This window comes from Leptopilina boulardi, unplaced genomic scaffold, assembly GCF_019393585.1.
Source record: "Leptopilina boulardi isolate dan_hultmark-lab unplaced genomic scaffold, ZJU_Lbou_2.1 LbouV2_362, whole genome shotgun sequence".
Lineage (NCBI taxonomy): Eukaryota > Metazoa > Arthropoda > Insecta > Hymenoptera > Figitidae > Leptopilina > Leptopilina boulardi.
In genome coordinates this window covers 1,671,552-1,687,439 of record NW_026137932.1, presented here as the reverse complement: position 1 = coordinate 1,687,439, position 15,888 = coordinate 1,671,552, and the positions used below count along the sequence as shown (strand labels likewise).

Below are 15,888 nucleotides of genomic sequence, written 5' to 3'. Positions count from 1 at the left end.
TTTCCTTTTCTAACGCATATGCTTCCTATGTATTAAATAAAGACAGAAAATCGTAGGTCATGATTGTAAATATTAAAAAAAAAAAAAAAAATATTTTAAACTTTCGAATAACAATTAATAATATTAACTTTTTTGTATTTACACATTAAAAAATACTTAAAAACAAAACGCAAGAGAAAATTGAAAATTAATTATTTCTGCTCCCAATATTTACGGCCCTGACAACACATCACAAGAATTTTAGGTCCGCGCAGGAAAACTATTTTCGTGTCAAAGGCCTCAATGGCTGCCGTGTATGAGAATTTTGTGGTTTTATCTTCTATCACCTTATTTGTTAAGTTAAAAACTAATTTTTTGTGAAATTTGTAAATCACTACTAAATACATATGTGATTCGTAATTTTAAAAAAAGTGTCCGTAAACGGCGAAATTAAGAATAACGAAAAGAAAAAATGAATCAATCGATCGGTAAGTAATAGATTTTCAATTAATTTTTTTTTTTTGTTACTTTATTCAACTTTCTATAAAGGAAATTGTCAATATTCTACAAAAATTTGTTAATATATTAAATGCAATGTTATTTTCACATTGTATCTGATTTTCAGATGCTGTGAAAGTAGAAGAAATTCTATCAAAAACCAGCTGCCTAATTAAAGATGGCAAGTTTTTTTTTCTTTCATTTACTATACACAATTGTTTTTCATTTGGAATTTTCATTATTGTCATTTTTATTTTATTAATTTATTGTTAATCTAAACATTTGAATAATGAAATTTATTTATTGTTTTGTTTTTTTTTTAATTTTAATTTTCTCAATAAATATAGCAATAGAAGCAAATTTTAAATAAGAAAAAGTGTATTTTGTGTGAGTGTAATGAAGAAAATGGTGAAACTGACAAATTTTTTATATTGTCGTTTGAATGTGATAAATTTTTGCTACGTGAATTTGTTTATATTTATTTTCTCATGCTTTCATTTTTTTTTTTTTTATTTGGTTTATCGTTTTGGGTTTTTTTATTCTCTCTTTAATGTTACTTTTATCAGTTATTTTATTGCAGGTTATGTCATGACAAATGACCTAAAACAATAATATTGTTCTACTTTGAAAAAAAGTTTTAAAAAAAATTAACGAAATTGAAAATTGAATTATAAATTTTAATATTGCAATTAATTTTATTTATATATTATTATTGGACTTTTATTATTATAATGATATAATTTTATATATAATATATATATGATCATAATTTACTAGAATTAATTATATTTTTATTTATATTTAAAAAATACCGCCCTCCCAAAAAAAAGTTAGAATATTAGTTTTAATTTTTAAAATTGCGAAATTTTGATTTTTAAATAATTTTCGTTTGAAAAATTATTTATATTGAACGTTTTATTATTCCAAAAAAAATTTTATTTTTAAAAATTTATGAAGGTTTATTTATTTATTTCACTAATTTTATATTAGATTACCAATTTTTCCCCTTATTTTTGAGAAAAATAAATTGTAACTTTTTCACCTTTTTTTAAAATTACAATTGCAAGTAAAATAATTCTTATCTTTTTATTTACTTTTATATGTTAAACTTTAGTAAAACTTGTTAAAAATTTGCTTCTCAGATTTTATTTGAAATTTTACAAAAAAAATAGATTGGTAAAATTTTTTTATTTAAATTTTATACATTTTTTTTTAGATACTTTAACTTCCTGTGAAACAGTTAGTGAATCTTTAATAATTCCAGACACATTAGATACAGTTGAAGTTAACAAAGATGGATGTAAGTTTTATTTTTTGTTTGTTGCTTTTTTTTATATCTTAATTTTTAATTTATATTTATAATTTGGTGTTTTTTAATCATTAATATTATTTAATTTATTTTATTAATTTAATATAAATAAATAAAGAAAATTATAAATTTTATTAATTAAAATTAAATAAAATAATAATTTTTTATCTTTTAATATTTTTTAATTTCTATTATACAATTTTCCCTATCATTCGTTTTTTATTATTGTAAATTTTTTAATAAAAAAAATTTGCTTTCCATAATTTCTGCTTCAATTAATCATATTCACGATTAAATATATTTACAAATTATATTTATAAATTAATTTATTACAAAATTATAATAAAAATAAATTTAAATGTTAAATAATAAAAAATATAAATTACTAAATAATAATAAATTAAATAATTTTTTTTTGGTTTATATAAAATATTTTCTTGCAGATTTCACACACAATGGACATCTTATTGAAATTGTTATGGATTATGAATGTGTCACGTGTCACAGAATCTTCCAAAATAAAGACGTAAGAAACATAAATTTTTATTGTTTTTAATATTAATTTTTTACAAAATTACAAAAATAATCTAATTTTCCTAAATTGACTGATTTTTTCTATTTTTGACATTTTTAATTTTATTTCATTTCAAATTTTAATATTCTATTTAATTTCAAAATTTGAAATTCTATTAAAAAAAAAAAACAAAATTGGGATATTTTTTAATTACAAAATTACGGAGAAAAATGAAATAAATTTTTTTTATTTTTTAGTAAAAAGAAGAAAAAAGTTTTTATAGTTTACTAAAAAATATGAAAATAATTTTGAATTTCTTAACAGTTGCTGACGGAGCATTTAGAAGTCTGCAGAGAGGAAGATGATGATACAAATCTTTTGGATTTGGGAAATCTCGATGAATATTATGAAACCGACGATGAAGAGGGCGATGACGCCGATGATGTCGATGATCCCAAATATTCACTTTCCGATGAAAAATCTTCCGGTTAGCAAAATTCACATTAAAATAAATATTATATTAATAATATTTATTATTGAATAAATTAATTAATTAATTAATAAAAAAAATAAAAGAAAAATTGACAAAAAATTAAATTTTATGTTTTAAATATATATATATATTTTTTTTTAAATTTCAGATTCAGATAGATTGAAGAATAATAATGAGAAGCCCGATATAAAACCAGTATCGGAAAATCAGTGTCATTGTTGTGGTGAAGATTTGAAAAATGCTCACAGAGGCGGTCCACACAAATGTTCAGAGTGCGATCTTTCCTTTAAAAAAGCATCTTCCCTTCAACGACACACAATTATTATTCATTGGGAGAATGAAAATCATACTTGCAATATTTGTGATGCAAGTTTTCGTGATAAAAAATCATTGGATAAACATAAATACACAACACACTCCACCAATAAAGTTTACAAGTAAGCAAAAATTTATTTAACTATTTTTTATATACAAATTCATTTATTTCATTGTCAATATTTAGCGAAATTTAATATTCAAAAATTCTTTTGGAATTTAAGATTTGTTTTTTAAAAGAAATTAATTAAATTTAATGGTTAATTGAAATTTAATTCAAAAATTCTTTTATTGGAATTTAGATTCGTTTTTTAAAAAAATTTGGGTCGTGATTCGAAATTTTTTATTTCAGTTGATATTTTTTTTTAGTTTTTTTTTTTTAGAAATTACGCTTTGTAAAAAATGTTAATTTGTATTTTTAATTATTTTATTTAGTATTTGAATAATGTAATTTATTTATTTGAATATTTAAAATTTCTTTTTTCAGATGCGAGCGTTGTGATAAATATTTTTCAAGAAGTTATCATTTGAATCGACATAAACTTCAATCCGGATGTCATGGAGAATTGCAAACTACATTTTCCTGTCAAGTAAATGAATTTTTTTAAAAGCTAAAATTTTTTTTGAAAAAAATTGATTTTTTCGTATTTTTTTTCTCTATTATTATTTTTGTTAATTTTTATCTCTATTTCATTGACAAAAATTTGCATCTATTTTTGTTTTTTTTTTAGGTTTGCAATAAAGAATTTACAAGAAAGGACAATTTACGTGAACATTTAAGATCACACGCGGGAAATCAGAAACGACAAAAAAAACAATGCTCACAATGTCCAAAAGAATTTTACACAACTCAACAATTAATAATTCACGAGCGAATGCACACTGGTGAAAAGCCAATTAATTGTGATTTATGTGACAAATCATTTAATTCAACTCTCGCCATGAAGAAACATCGTCGCGTTCATACTGGAGAAAAACCATATGAGTGCAAATTTGTGAGTTTACAGTTTTAATAATTTTATGCCAAAAAATAATTTCGCATTTTCTTTTTCTTTAACTTTATTATTCTCCTAACAAAAAAAAAAAGGTTTAATGCTTTTAATCTCTCAATCTTTGTCATGATTCTTTATCTGATTTCATTACAAGCAAGCATTCTGGATATACCGACAAAATCGTAAGTAAAAATCTAAAAAATAAAGATAATCTAACATTTCTAATTAACTGGAAAATATTCTGTTACCAATTTTAAGAGAAATTAAATTATAAATTAACAAAAATAAATAATTTTTTTTGAAAATTAATTTGTATTTTTTTCAGTGCAAAAAGAGATTTGCCGCTAGGGAAACATTAAATCGTCATCAGAGAATTCACACGGGAGAAAAACCGCACGTTTGTCAGTATTGCAAAAAATCATTTATACAAGCGGCACAACTTCGAGCGCATATTTTCCATCACACGGGCGAAAATGGTTTTACTTGCGAGGATTGTGGAAAAACATTTAATCGTAAAGCGCGTCTTACTGTGCACAGAAAATTTGTTCACGAAGGCGTCACTCCATTTATGTGCGACGTTTGTAAACGGCCATTCACGAGAAAAGAGGATTTGGCCAAACACACTTTACTTCACACTGGACTTAAACGTAATTAATTCATTTTTTGTTTCTTTAACAGAAAAATTCTAACGGTCAGGGAATTTAAAAAAATATATATATAATAATTATTTCCTATTTTATAAAAAATGTAATAAAAAAAAAATTTTTCTTTTTAGCTCACAAGTGTACAAAATGTGAGAAATCGTTTGCGACAAAATCATCGTTGCAGGCACATTTAAATACTCATAGACGAGAACCGCCGCAATCGTGCGCAGAATGTGGAAGAGCTTTTATTCGTCAGGATTGTTTAATGAGACATATTCGTGCAAAACATCGAGATCTATTGGAAGATATTATGGGCGAGGCGGAAAAACGACATTTGCAATTGCAACTTTTCAATATTGCAACAACAGCTGCTGAAAAACACAAAAAAGGATCGTCAAGTACACTGAGCGCTGACCAATTATTAAAAGCAATTGTTGAACTCCTAACAATTCTAATAGAAGAGGAAACGTTACAAGTGAGAAAAGAAAATCAATTGAAATACTTATTTTTATTTTTTTATTTACATATTTGTAAATTTAATAAATTTTTCTTTTTTTTTCTCCCAAAAAAAGGTTTTTGGATGGCCGACTGAACCAGTTCAAGATATTCTCGAAGCAGTGATTCGAAGATGTGGACATGTACCAATTACTGGCGATAGTGATATTCCATTTGAGGAAAGACTGAGGGAAAATGTTAAACTTTTATTTACTGTTGTTATTGAAGATCAAAATGTGAAAAAACTTCTCACGATACAAACAGTCGATGAAGTAATTCTCCATGTTCTTAAACTCTCCAATGATTTAGCAAAATCCACTGAACAATCATTCGAATCGCTATGAGAAAAAAATATTTATTTCCTAATTTTCGATATAAAAAAAAAACCTATTTTTTCACTCTTTTTTCCCTTCACATTCTTCACAGGGTCTTTTTTTAAAATATTTTGTTTTCTATTTTGAAAAAAAAAAAACAATTTTTAGATATTTTTTTTGTACAAATTATAAATAATAGGCCTTCCTGCTGTGAATTTCAATAATCGCATTTAAAAATTGTTTCTCTGTTGTCTTTTTTCTCTACTGACATTTTAAATTTACGTCTTTTGTTTTTGTCACTTAAAAAAAATATTTCTACTTAGATAATTTAGAATTATAAATTTTTTGTGTTTTTTATTCTTCAATTTTGTTTAGTTTCTTTAATTTCTGTTTGTAATTCATAATATCACGAGAGTAATTTAGAAAAAAAGGAAATTTCTATTTTAAAAAAAAAAAAATTATATTTATAAAATGTTATAAACCACAAATTGTTTTTCTTTTCTTTTCTTTTTGAAATACTTTCGTTTTATTTTGAATGAATTTTTTCTTCCTTTCTTCTTTTCAAGTATAAGTACTTGAATTAATAATAATAATATTTGAAAGACTAGAAATATTTAATAAGGGGTGGATTTATAAATTGTGTACATTAATATTTAATGTAGGAAGATGATGAAAAAAAAAACCATTCCGTACTGCGATCTTTTTCATAATATTATAATAAATTATTTAATGATAAATGATCATTGAATAAAAAAAAAAAAAAATGCGAATCATTGAAAAAAATGTATTATTTTCGATGTACAATTTACAACGTAAATACAATGGTTTTTTAATTAGGGCTTTAAGTAATTGAGTTGTTTTTTTTCACCCTTCATTTTTCTTATTTTTTTTTTTTTCTCAGGAAAAATTTTAATTTTCATCACTACTTGAATCTTCCTCTGCTTCTTGAAGCCATTTAATAAAAGGCATTACCGCTTTTTTTAGTGCTTGGACATTAGCTTCTTTTTCATCGAGATCATTTTCGTACCTAAAACAAATTTTAATTATTTTATTTATTTAACAAACAAAATTTTAAATGATGTAAAAAAAAGAAACAATTGTTAAATGTAACAATCAACAATTTAATGTTAATAATATTTAATAATTTTATTTATTTAACAATTTTATTTTTATATTAGCAAATATTAATTTTTTCTTTGTTACGAAAAAATTAATATTTGTTTTAACAATATTTTTCAATATAATCGATAATTATTTCTTTTTTTTTATTTGAAACGAATTTTCTAGTAAGATTTTGAAAAAACAAAAAGTTGTACTGGAAAATTTTATTAAATAACATTTTTCCAAAAAGCACAAATTTATATTTTTTGATAATTTGCAATTGCAATTGTTTTTTTTTTCAAAACCGGAAAAGTCCAGTAAAATTAAAATTTTTAAAAAACTTTTTTACTGGACTTGAACTTATTTTGAGCAAAAATTTAGTTTTTGAAAAACTCGAAATTCCGGACAATGAAACAAAAAAAAAAAATATTTTTAAATATAAAAAGTACAGGTTTCGGATTGACTTTTTTGACTTATTTGAATAAAATAAGATTTTTTCGACTTTTTTTGTACATTTTTTTTTTTACAAAATTTTTAAACACAATACCAATTACAAATTTTATGAAATTCAACAATTGTTTATAATTTTTTAAAAAATTCAAATATAAAATTACCAAAAATTTCAATTTAAATTTTTTTTAAATTTATTATTTTTAAAATTTTCCATCTAAAACTTTTTTGTAATTTAATAATTTCAATTATAACTCTTCTAAAATTCAATTATTTTTAATGATTTTTATAATATTCTTTAAAAATTCAATTATTTGAGAGCATTTTTCAATTAAAAACTTTTGATATACAATCTCTGTTCGTAATTTTTAATAAATTCTTCATCAAAAGAAATCAACGAAAATTTTAATCAAAAATCAGTGGAATTTTATAATTATTTTCAAAAATTTGAATTGTAAATCTTTAAAAATTCAATTAATTTTTAAAAATGTTTAAAATTATTCGATAAATTATTTTATCAAAAATAATTTATTTATAATAATAATAATAATTTTACAAAATCTTTTAAAATTTAATTATTTCTAAAAATTTCAATTAAAACTCTTCCAAAATTCAATTACTTTTTAATAATTTTAATATTTCTTTAAAAAAAATTCAATTATTTAAAAAAGTTTTAAATAAAAAAACCTCAAAATTGAATTATTGTCAGAATTTTTTTTTAAGCAATTTGTCATATTCAATTACAATTTTTTAAATTTGAAAATTTTTAATTTTAGACATTTAAAAACGTTTTTTAATTTTTTTTTCCTCGGGAATTTTGAGATTTTTTTAAAAATGAATTTATGTACAAAGTAATTCAGCGCAATATTTCTTTGTTTGTAATTTTTAAGTTTTTATATTTAAAAATTTGTTTTAATTTCTTTGCCCGGAATTTCAAAAAAAAAAAAAAAAAATGAATTTATACAAAAAAAACACAATATTTGTTTTTTTTTATAATTTTAACTTTTTTGGTCCAACTTTCTAGACATAAAAAAACCTTGAATTTTATTCACAAATTTTAATCGATTAAGATTATAAAAATTGTTATTTTTAATTATTATTCAATTGAAGATTCCAAATTAAAAACCATGTTTACATCTCTTTATAATCATTCTTCTGCAGTTAAAAAATCAAACAACAAATATTATTTATCTTATCTATAGCAAAATATTATTCATAAATAATTTGATAAAAAGAAAGATCTTTCTCAATTACATTATAATAATTCGACAATTTTTTTTCTTCTTCAGTTTTTATCGAACACTCGTCAAAAATGGAACTTATAAATATTTTGGCATCAATTACATTTGTTCTTGTTCTCATATACATTTATCTATCATGGCAATATAATTATTTCAAAAAACGAGGAATACCAACGGCAAAAGGAATAATTCCCGGATTAGGTCACAGTTTACCATTAATAACTGGTCAAAAAAGTATTGCATCATTTTACGAAAAATTCTACAACGATACCAAAGAATACAGTATGTGTGGAATATATCAATTTTGTTCACCGGTACTTTTAATTCGTGAACCAGAATTAATAAAAAATGTTCTCTTAACAAATTTCTCATCATTCAATAAAAATCCGTTTAAACTCAATTGTCCTGAAAAAGATGAACTTCTCAGTTTAAATCCATTTTTTGCGAACGAAGAAAAATGGAAGGAAGTACGTTCACCATTTACAAATAGTTTCTCTGGTATGAAATTAAAATTAATGTTTCCCCTCGTACAAAAAGTTGGTGTCAAAATAAATAATTATTTGCACAAACAATTGAAAATAAAAAATGGAATATTTGATATAAATTTAAAAAAATTGTGTAATAAATTTACGGGCGAAGTATCATCAACTGGAATGGGTATTGAGGCTAATAATTTTCATGAAGAATTACAATCAAATAATAATATGTCGTATAATCAAATAATTGATAAACTTTTTGAACCACCTTCCTCTAGTATTGGAATTCCAGTGATGATTCTATTTTTTCTACCATCATTAGCGAAATTATTGAAATTTTCCTTAACACCAAAAGTGGTTGATCAATATTTTCGACAAATTTCCAAAACAATTATCAATAAACGAAAAGAGGAGAATTTAGTTTACAATGATTTTGTACAATTTATGATGGATTATCAAAAATTACATAATACAAATGTGAATGAAGAAACATTAACAGCAGCACAAATGTTGTCGTTTGCTATGGATGTTTATGAAACAACAGCAATCACAATGAGTTATTTAATTATGGATTTGGCGAGTCGACCTGAAATTCAAGATAAAGTACGTCACGAAATTTGTACATTAATTGAAAAATATAATGGTGAATTAACATACGATGCTTTAAAAGAAATGACATATTTGGAAAAAGTTTTAAATGAATCGCAAAGAATAAATCATATTATTGGTGTATTTTTTAAAATTTGTACAAAACAAACAAAACTTGAGGGATCAGATGGATTATCATGTTTTGTTGAACCAGGACAAACAATTGCATTTTCTGCCTATGGAATTCATATGGATGAAAAATATTGGCAAGAACCTGAAATATTTAATCCAGAAAGATTTAATGACGATGAAAAAAGTACGAGGCATAAATTTACTTTTCTACCATTTGGTGAAGGGCCACGAATTTGTGTGGGAATGAGAATGGCTGTTATTTTAATAAAATTAGCAGTTTCTTCAATTTTAAAAGATTTTTCTGTTCATGTTTCATCTAAAATGATTTATCCAATGCAAAGGGATGAATCGAGTTTTCTAAATTCTCCAAAAGGTGGATTTTGGGTGAATATGCAACCATTGAAAACTGATGTTTTATCTAGTGAGTAAATTGTTGCTAAAAATTCGAAACAATAGATTTTAAAATTATTGTTATCATGTTTTCAATATTCAATTTATTGTTAGGTTACCATAGTAAAAATAAATATATTGTAATTTGTTAATATATCTTTTAAAAAGATTTTTAATCTGTATACATCTGACTAAAGACATAGAGATAAGATTTAATAAAATAATTTTAATCAATTTCTTCGATAATAATTATTTAAACAAAATTTCCCATTTAAAATATTTTTTCAAATAATTTTAAAAAAGAGACAATTTATTTATTTGTAATAACTGATATTTAAAATTTTTTAAATAAATTAATTATTATCAAAAATTACGATAGCAAATTTTTAAATTTTAATTATTTAATTTACAATTAACATTTGTAAATATTAATTTGTCTCTTTAGTCCGTCAATTTTAAAAAATAATTAAATAAATTATTTTCAAAAATCTAAATTTTTGAAAATATTAAAATAATAATAACAAAATTTAAATTTTTGAAAATATTAAAATAATAATAACAATGCAACCAGTTAGATTTTAAATAATAATTTTTGTATTTTTCAGTACTTTTTTACGAAAGGACATTGTCCGTATATTTGAATAAATGAATAAAAAATATTTTCCAAAATTTCCAATTGAAAAACTTTCAATATTTAATTAATGACAAAAAATTTTAACTGTTAATCCTCTAAAAAAATTTTTATTTAAAAAATAATACTAAAATTATTCGCTAAATTAATTATTTTCAAAAATTTTTATAAATTATTTGTTAAATTAAATTATTTTTAATAATATTGATAAAATTAATCGTTAAATTAATTATTTTCAATAATTTTGATAAAATTCTTCGAAAATTCAATTATTTTAAGAAAAATTTTTAATTAAAAAATTCTTCAAAATTCATTTATTCTTAAAAATTTGTAAACAATATTCAGTAATTCAAATTTACTAAAATTCTAATTTTAAATCTTAAATTCTTTAATTAATTAATTAAATTTCATTATTAAAACTTTTTGAATTAAAAATTCTCTAAAATTCAACTATTGTATGAAATTTGTAAAAAAAAATCATCTTCATCAATTCAAAATTATAAAAAAGAAAAATTATAAATTACTAATTTTCGGAAATTTAATTATTTCTAAAAATCTAAATTGTATATCTTAAAAAAAGCAGTTATTTATAAATGTTTATCGAAAATTCGTCACCTAATCAATTACTTTCAATAGTTTATTTATTATTTTAATAAATTATTTATTTTAATTAATTCTAAAAATAATTTATTTCAAAAAATTATCTAAAATGCAATTAATGTTAAAAAAAAATCTTCAGTAATTTAAAGTTTCAAGAAAATAATTATCAATTTAATATCTCATAAAATTCAATTATTTTTTAAAATCTAAATTATAAATCTTGAAAAAATCAATTAATTTCAATTAATTTTTTCTAAATATTTTGAACTTATTAAAGTGTTTTTGTAAAATATGTCTTGTAAATTTATAATAAATCTTGTAGATAAATATAAAATTTTTCATTAAATAAATTAATTTTTTACTAAATTTTGAAAAATCCATTTGTACAATTTTGAAAAAATTATTTTTAATCAAATTTTGTTGTCAAATAATAATTATTTAACGTTTTATATTTTTTTTTGTTTAAAGTTAGTAAACAATATTTTGTAATTTTTATCAAATTTTTACAAAACCGCATTTTGCTTTTTAAAAAATTCTCTACAAAATTGTTTATTGAATTTTGTTAACAATAACATTTTATTAAAAATCTGATTGAACAAGTAAAATTTTTGCTTTTTTTATTTATCAAAAAAAGTGGCCAAAAAAATGTTAGAGAATCTATTTTTAAAAAGCAAAATGAAGAAAAATTTGACAAACTAAAAAATTTTATAGGACTGTATAATTAGTTAATTTAAATAATAATAAGAAAGAAAACCGAGTGATAAATTCAATTATTTATAATTAAATAATAATAATAAAATTTTAATAACATTAAAATAAATATTAATTTGCAAATAAATACTATTCGATGATTTTCTCGAATTAGATGATTTAAAATAATAATTTTAATTTTAATAATAATTAAATAATATTAAAGTAATAAATATTAATTTGAAAATAAATACCATTCGATGATTTTCTCCTCAGATAGTGTATCACAATCATAAAGAAAATGCAATAAATGATGTGTGAATGGCAATAGTGCTTTTGTCGTATTGGCAACATCTTCAATTGCCCTCAAACAATCCTCCTGTGAATCTTCCGTTTTCATATAGTTGATAATAATTTTCTTAAAATAAATTAACATTCCCTTTAAAGTTTTCCTATAGACATCATCACTCAATGGACTGTCATTATTCTTCAAATAATGTGCCGGAAGTCCCAATATTGCCTTTATCACATTATAAGTAACTTCTCTTATTGCCATATTATAGGCATAACGCGATGAATTAATTTCCAATATAAGATTTTCACAATTCAATTTATCCTGATAGCCACGCGATAAACTATCAATTACCTCCGAGAGAAATATACTAACATCGTCAGGTATTGATGCACCATAACTTGCCTCACTACTACTATCCTCATTTGATTCCTCATCGTCGTCAATATTTTTATTTCCTCTCTCAGAATAAAATAAAAATTCTTCACCAGCTTCAAGAAATTTTGGTTCAAATATATCGTCAACAATAATTTCTCCATTCTCATCGCTAATAATTTTATCGATATATTCACATTTTGTGAGTTTTACATTTGCAATGACAATGCAATTATTTAAATTTATATTATTGTCTAATTTACAATTTGGCATTATTAGACAATCTTTGAGATTACATTCATTGCCTATTTTAGTGTCATTAAAAATATAACAATTCTCAAGATTTGTTTTATTGCCAATTTGACAATTACCAGCAATTATTGTTCTTATTATATTACAATTGCCATTGATAATTGAATTTTCACCGATTATTGAATTATTTTTTAATGATGAACCACGTGATATTGTTGCCGTTTGATGTTTATATGTACTATTGAGAATTGAGAGGCAGGAATAATTTTTGAAAAAATTTAATAAATCAAGTGAAAGTGGATATGCTTGTCGTTGTAAAATATCGCGTGTTAATTTATGATATGCTTTCCACGATGTTACCGGAAGTGCATATTCAGTTGGACTCGGTGATTCCCAATAAATTCGTGAATTGAGAATTTCCTCATTCAAAAGAACGCCTTTTATAAAATCCTCCATTGTCTGAAAAAATAGATTTTTTCCTATATATTGTAATTTTATTGAAAAAAAAAAATTAATTTTCAAATTAAATTATTTAATTAAAATTAATTTTTTAAGAGACGTATGAATATTGCCCAAAAATAATAATAAAAATAATATATGATTCTTTTCCAAAAATAATATAAAGTAGAATTTACATTAAAATAAATTTTTCTAACTATAAATTTTGAAATTTCTTTTTGAAAACAACTATTCTAAAATAAATTCTCTAGTTTATCTAATTTTCCTTTAATAAAATTTCTATTTCTTTAATTATTAATATTTTTTTATAAATATTTTTTATTATTTATTCTCAAATCAAATTTCTACTTTATTTTCTACGTAACAATTTTTATGTAAAATTGTATTTTATGTAATTTTTATATAGAAAAATTATCAATTGAATTTTCATTAAACAAAATTTTTATTTTAACAACATTTTCGCTTTTTTAAATTTTTATTTAACAAAATTTCTATTTAACCGAATTTTTAAAAAAGCAAAATTTTTAATTCACTGAATCTTTAGTGATTTTAAAGTTTCATTTGCAGGAATTCTTTTTTTGTTTTGATTTTGTTGCAAAATACAAAAAAAAAAGTTATCATTATTTTGATTGAATAAATAAAAGAACTATCGCAAGAAATTTGATATTTTAAAAAAAAACTTTGAAATGAAAATTCGTGAAAATAAAAAAAAAAAATTTTTAAATCGATAAATAAAAATTGCTTATAAATGAAAAATCAATTCTAATTTATAACCAAAATTAAATTAAAAATTCTGTAAAATAAAAATTCCGAAATATGAAAATTCTGTTCAGTAAAAATTAGGGTTAATATAAAATTTGATTAGAGAAAAATTCTTTTAAATAGATTTTTTTTTAAACAGAATAAATTATTTTTCAAATATAAATTCTGTTAATTATTTTTTTTTTTTAATTTTTTAAAATCTAAAAATCATATTTCAATAAGAAAATTTAGTTTTGATTATTTTCATTTATTTATTATTATTTTAGATTATTTTTGATTTTTTTCGAGTTGTTTTTCATTATTTTAATGTATTTTTTTTTAAATTTAAATGTTTGAAAATTTATAATTGATTGTTCAGAATCATAAAAAAAATTTCAATAAAGAATTAGCAATGAAAATAGTAGAAATTATCAGAAAAATACGAAAAAATTTAAATTTTTATTCATTCATGAATTTTGAATTTTATTATCTACAAAATTTTTTCTAATTTTCCATAATGTAACAACTAAAATTTTTCATTATTGTTGACTATTTAAAATTCATAACAATAATTATAAAATAGTAGGTAATAATAATAATAATAATAATAATAATAATAATAATAATAATAATAATAAAATAAAAATAATAATAAACAATAATAATAGTACTACAAAAATCTGTTTATTTTTATTTGCTTCACAAACAATTAATTGAAAACAAAATTGAGAGAAAATTATTTTGTAAATAATTTTTTTGTTTAATAAAAATTGAAAAGACGATTTTTTCTTTTTGTTAAATTCAATTGTTACAAAAAACAAAAAATAATTGCTAAAAATCTATTATTGAAAGATAAAACTCGAGATATTTGTATTAAAAAAAAGTGAAGAAAAAAAATAAAGGAACAAAATACATATTTAAATTTATTTTAATTATAATTAAATATATTTAACAATAACTAACCTGAAAATCGAAATTATCGGAGAAAAGTGGAAGCACTGCTGGTGAACAAAAATAAACATGTGAATCTAAAAGTCCCGAATTAATTCGCAAATTTTCATGATCCAAAAACCATTGTAATTCCATTTGAATTTTTTTCTCCTTACGCATTTTTTTATAAAGTAAAACTTTATTATCCTCATTATTTGATACCAATAAACATGTTTCTTCCTCGAGGCATGAATTTTGTAAATTACCAAAATTACTCAACAACAATGTCATACTATTGCCGGGATCTTTTTTTGTTTTACATCGATGCGATGTTATTAATCGTTTTAAATCAACATTTGTAAAAACATCACCGCGAATTAATATAAAATCACCTCTCACCCATCCTTTAATGTCAATATCTCTTAAAGCATCGCCTAACGAACGACAACCATCGGATATTATTGGCGTTATTATAATGTCACTTTGATTTAATGATTTAATGTAATTTTTTAATAAATCAATGTGATTACTACAATAGAGAAAAACTTCTTGAACACGCGATGCAACTAATGTTTCTATTAAATATTGAAGTAGAGGTGTATTTAAAACCGGTAATAAAATACTTGGTAATACATTTTCAAGTGGTGAGAGTTGTGTTGTAAAATCGTCGGCAAAAACAATTGCTTGTAAAACATCGTTTTTGCCTAATTTCGTATTACGATCACTTGCCGTTTTAGACATTGTGACATATGTGTGTGTTTAAAATTTCACTTGCATCAGTTTTTTTTTGTGGGTTATAAAGTGTTTTTATTTTTGTCATGTGTCAATTGTCGTCTGCTAGGGAAAGGGACATTTTTTTGAATGTGAGACGAGCTTAAAGTTACATTCCCCCTTTTTTCAAAATGAAGAGAAACCTCCCATATGTGACACTTTTTCTATTCTAGTTTTTCTTTGTTGTAAAAAAACTGTCGGGTTTTTAAATGGAGA

At 21.7% G+C, this 15,888-nt stretch overlaps 3 protein-coding genes across 6 annotated transcripts; 2 read left to right on the top strand and 1 right to left on the bottom strand.

Moving 5' to 3' along the window:
- Positions 1–250: 250 nt before the first annotated feature.
- On the top strand, positions 251–6,402 carry LOC127286628 (protein suppressor of hairy wing-like). Of its 4 annotated transcripts, XM_051313121.1 has the most exons (12): positions 251–467; positions 605–658; positions 1,694–1,777; positions 2,230–2,312; positions 2,625–2,787; positions 2,942–3,230; positions 3,596–3,698; positions 3,840–4,103; positions 4,259–4,282; positions 4,426–4,747; positions 4,876–5,219; positions 5,317–6,402. In XM_051313121.1, the coding sequence occupies exons 1-12, from the start codon at positions 452–454 to the stop codon at positions 5,581–5,583; spliced, it is 2,013 nt and encodes a 670-aa protein (XP_051169078.1). In that variant the 5' UTR covers positions 251–451; the 3' UTR covers positions 5,584–6,402. The 4 variants fall into 4 exon arrangements, with proteins under 4 accessions (XP_051169078.1, XP_051169080.1, XP_051169081.1 ...); XM_051313123.1 differs by lacking the exon at positions 605–658; XM_051313124.1 differs by lacking the exon at positions 1,694–1,777.
- LOC127286629 (translation initiation factor eIF-2B subunit epsilon) lies at positions 6,324–15,736 on the bottom strand. The gene is made up of 3 exons (XM_051313125.1): positions 14,935–15,736; positions 12,107–13,230; positions 6,324–6,580 (listed from the first exon to the last, which is right to left on the bottom strand). Exons 1-3 carry the CDS (start codon positions 15,640–15,642, stop codon positions 6,463–6,465), a joined length of 1,950 nt encoding a protein of 649 aa, XP_051169082.1. The 5' UTR covers positions 15,643–15,736; the 3' UTR covers positions 6,324–6,462.
- LOC127286630 (probable cytochrome P450 6a13) lies at positions 8,240–10,165 on the top strand. Its single transcript, XM_051313126.1, has one exon. It carries the CDS (start codon positions 8,417–8,419, stop codon positions 9,968–9,970), a length of 1,554 nt encoding a protein of 517 aa, XP_051169083.1. The 5' UTR covers positions 8,240–8,416; the 3' UTR covers positions 9,971–10,165.
- Positions 15,737–15,888: the final 152 nt, after the last annotated feature.

What these genes read in the sequence shown, in the direction of transcription:
- LOC127286629 (XM_051313125.1), bottom strand. Translation starts at nt 15,642, where the DNA reads ATGTCTAAAACGGCAAGTGATCGTAATACGAAATTAGGCAAAAACGAT. An exon ending in CCGATAATTTCGATTTTCAG is followed by an intron (nt 13,231 to 14,934) that starts GTTAGTTATTGT and finishes CTATTTTTTCAG; the next exon opens with ACAATGGAGGATTTTATAAA. An exon ending in GAGGAGAAAATCATCGAATG is followed by an intron (nt 6,581 to 12,106) that starts GTATTTATTTTC and finishes AATTTGTTTTAG; the next exon opens with GTACGAAAATGATCTCGATG.
- LOC127286630 (XM_051313126.1), top strand. Translation starts at nt 8,417, where the DNA reads ATGGAACTTATAAATATTTTGGCATCAATTACATTTGTTCTTGTTCTC.
- LOC127286628 (XM_051313121.1), top strand. An exon ending in TGAAGTTAACAAAGATGGAT is followed by an intron (nt 1,778 to 2,229) that starts GTAAGTTTTATT and finishes ATTTTCTTGCAG; the next exon opens with ATTTCACACACAATGGACAT. An exon ending in AACCATATGAGTGCAAATTT is followed by an intron (nt 4,104 to 4,258) that starts GTGAGTTTACAG and finishes ATTACAAGCAAG; the next exon opens with CATTCTGGATATACCGACAA.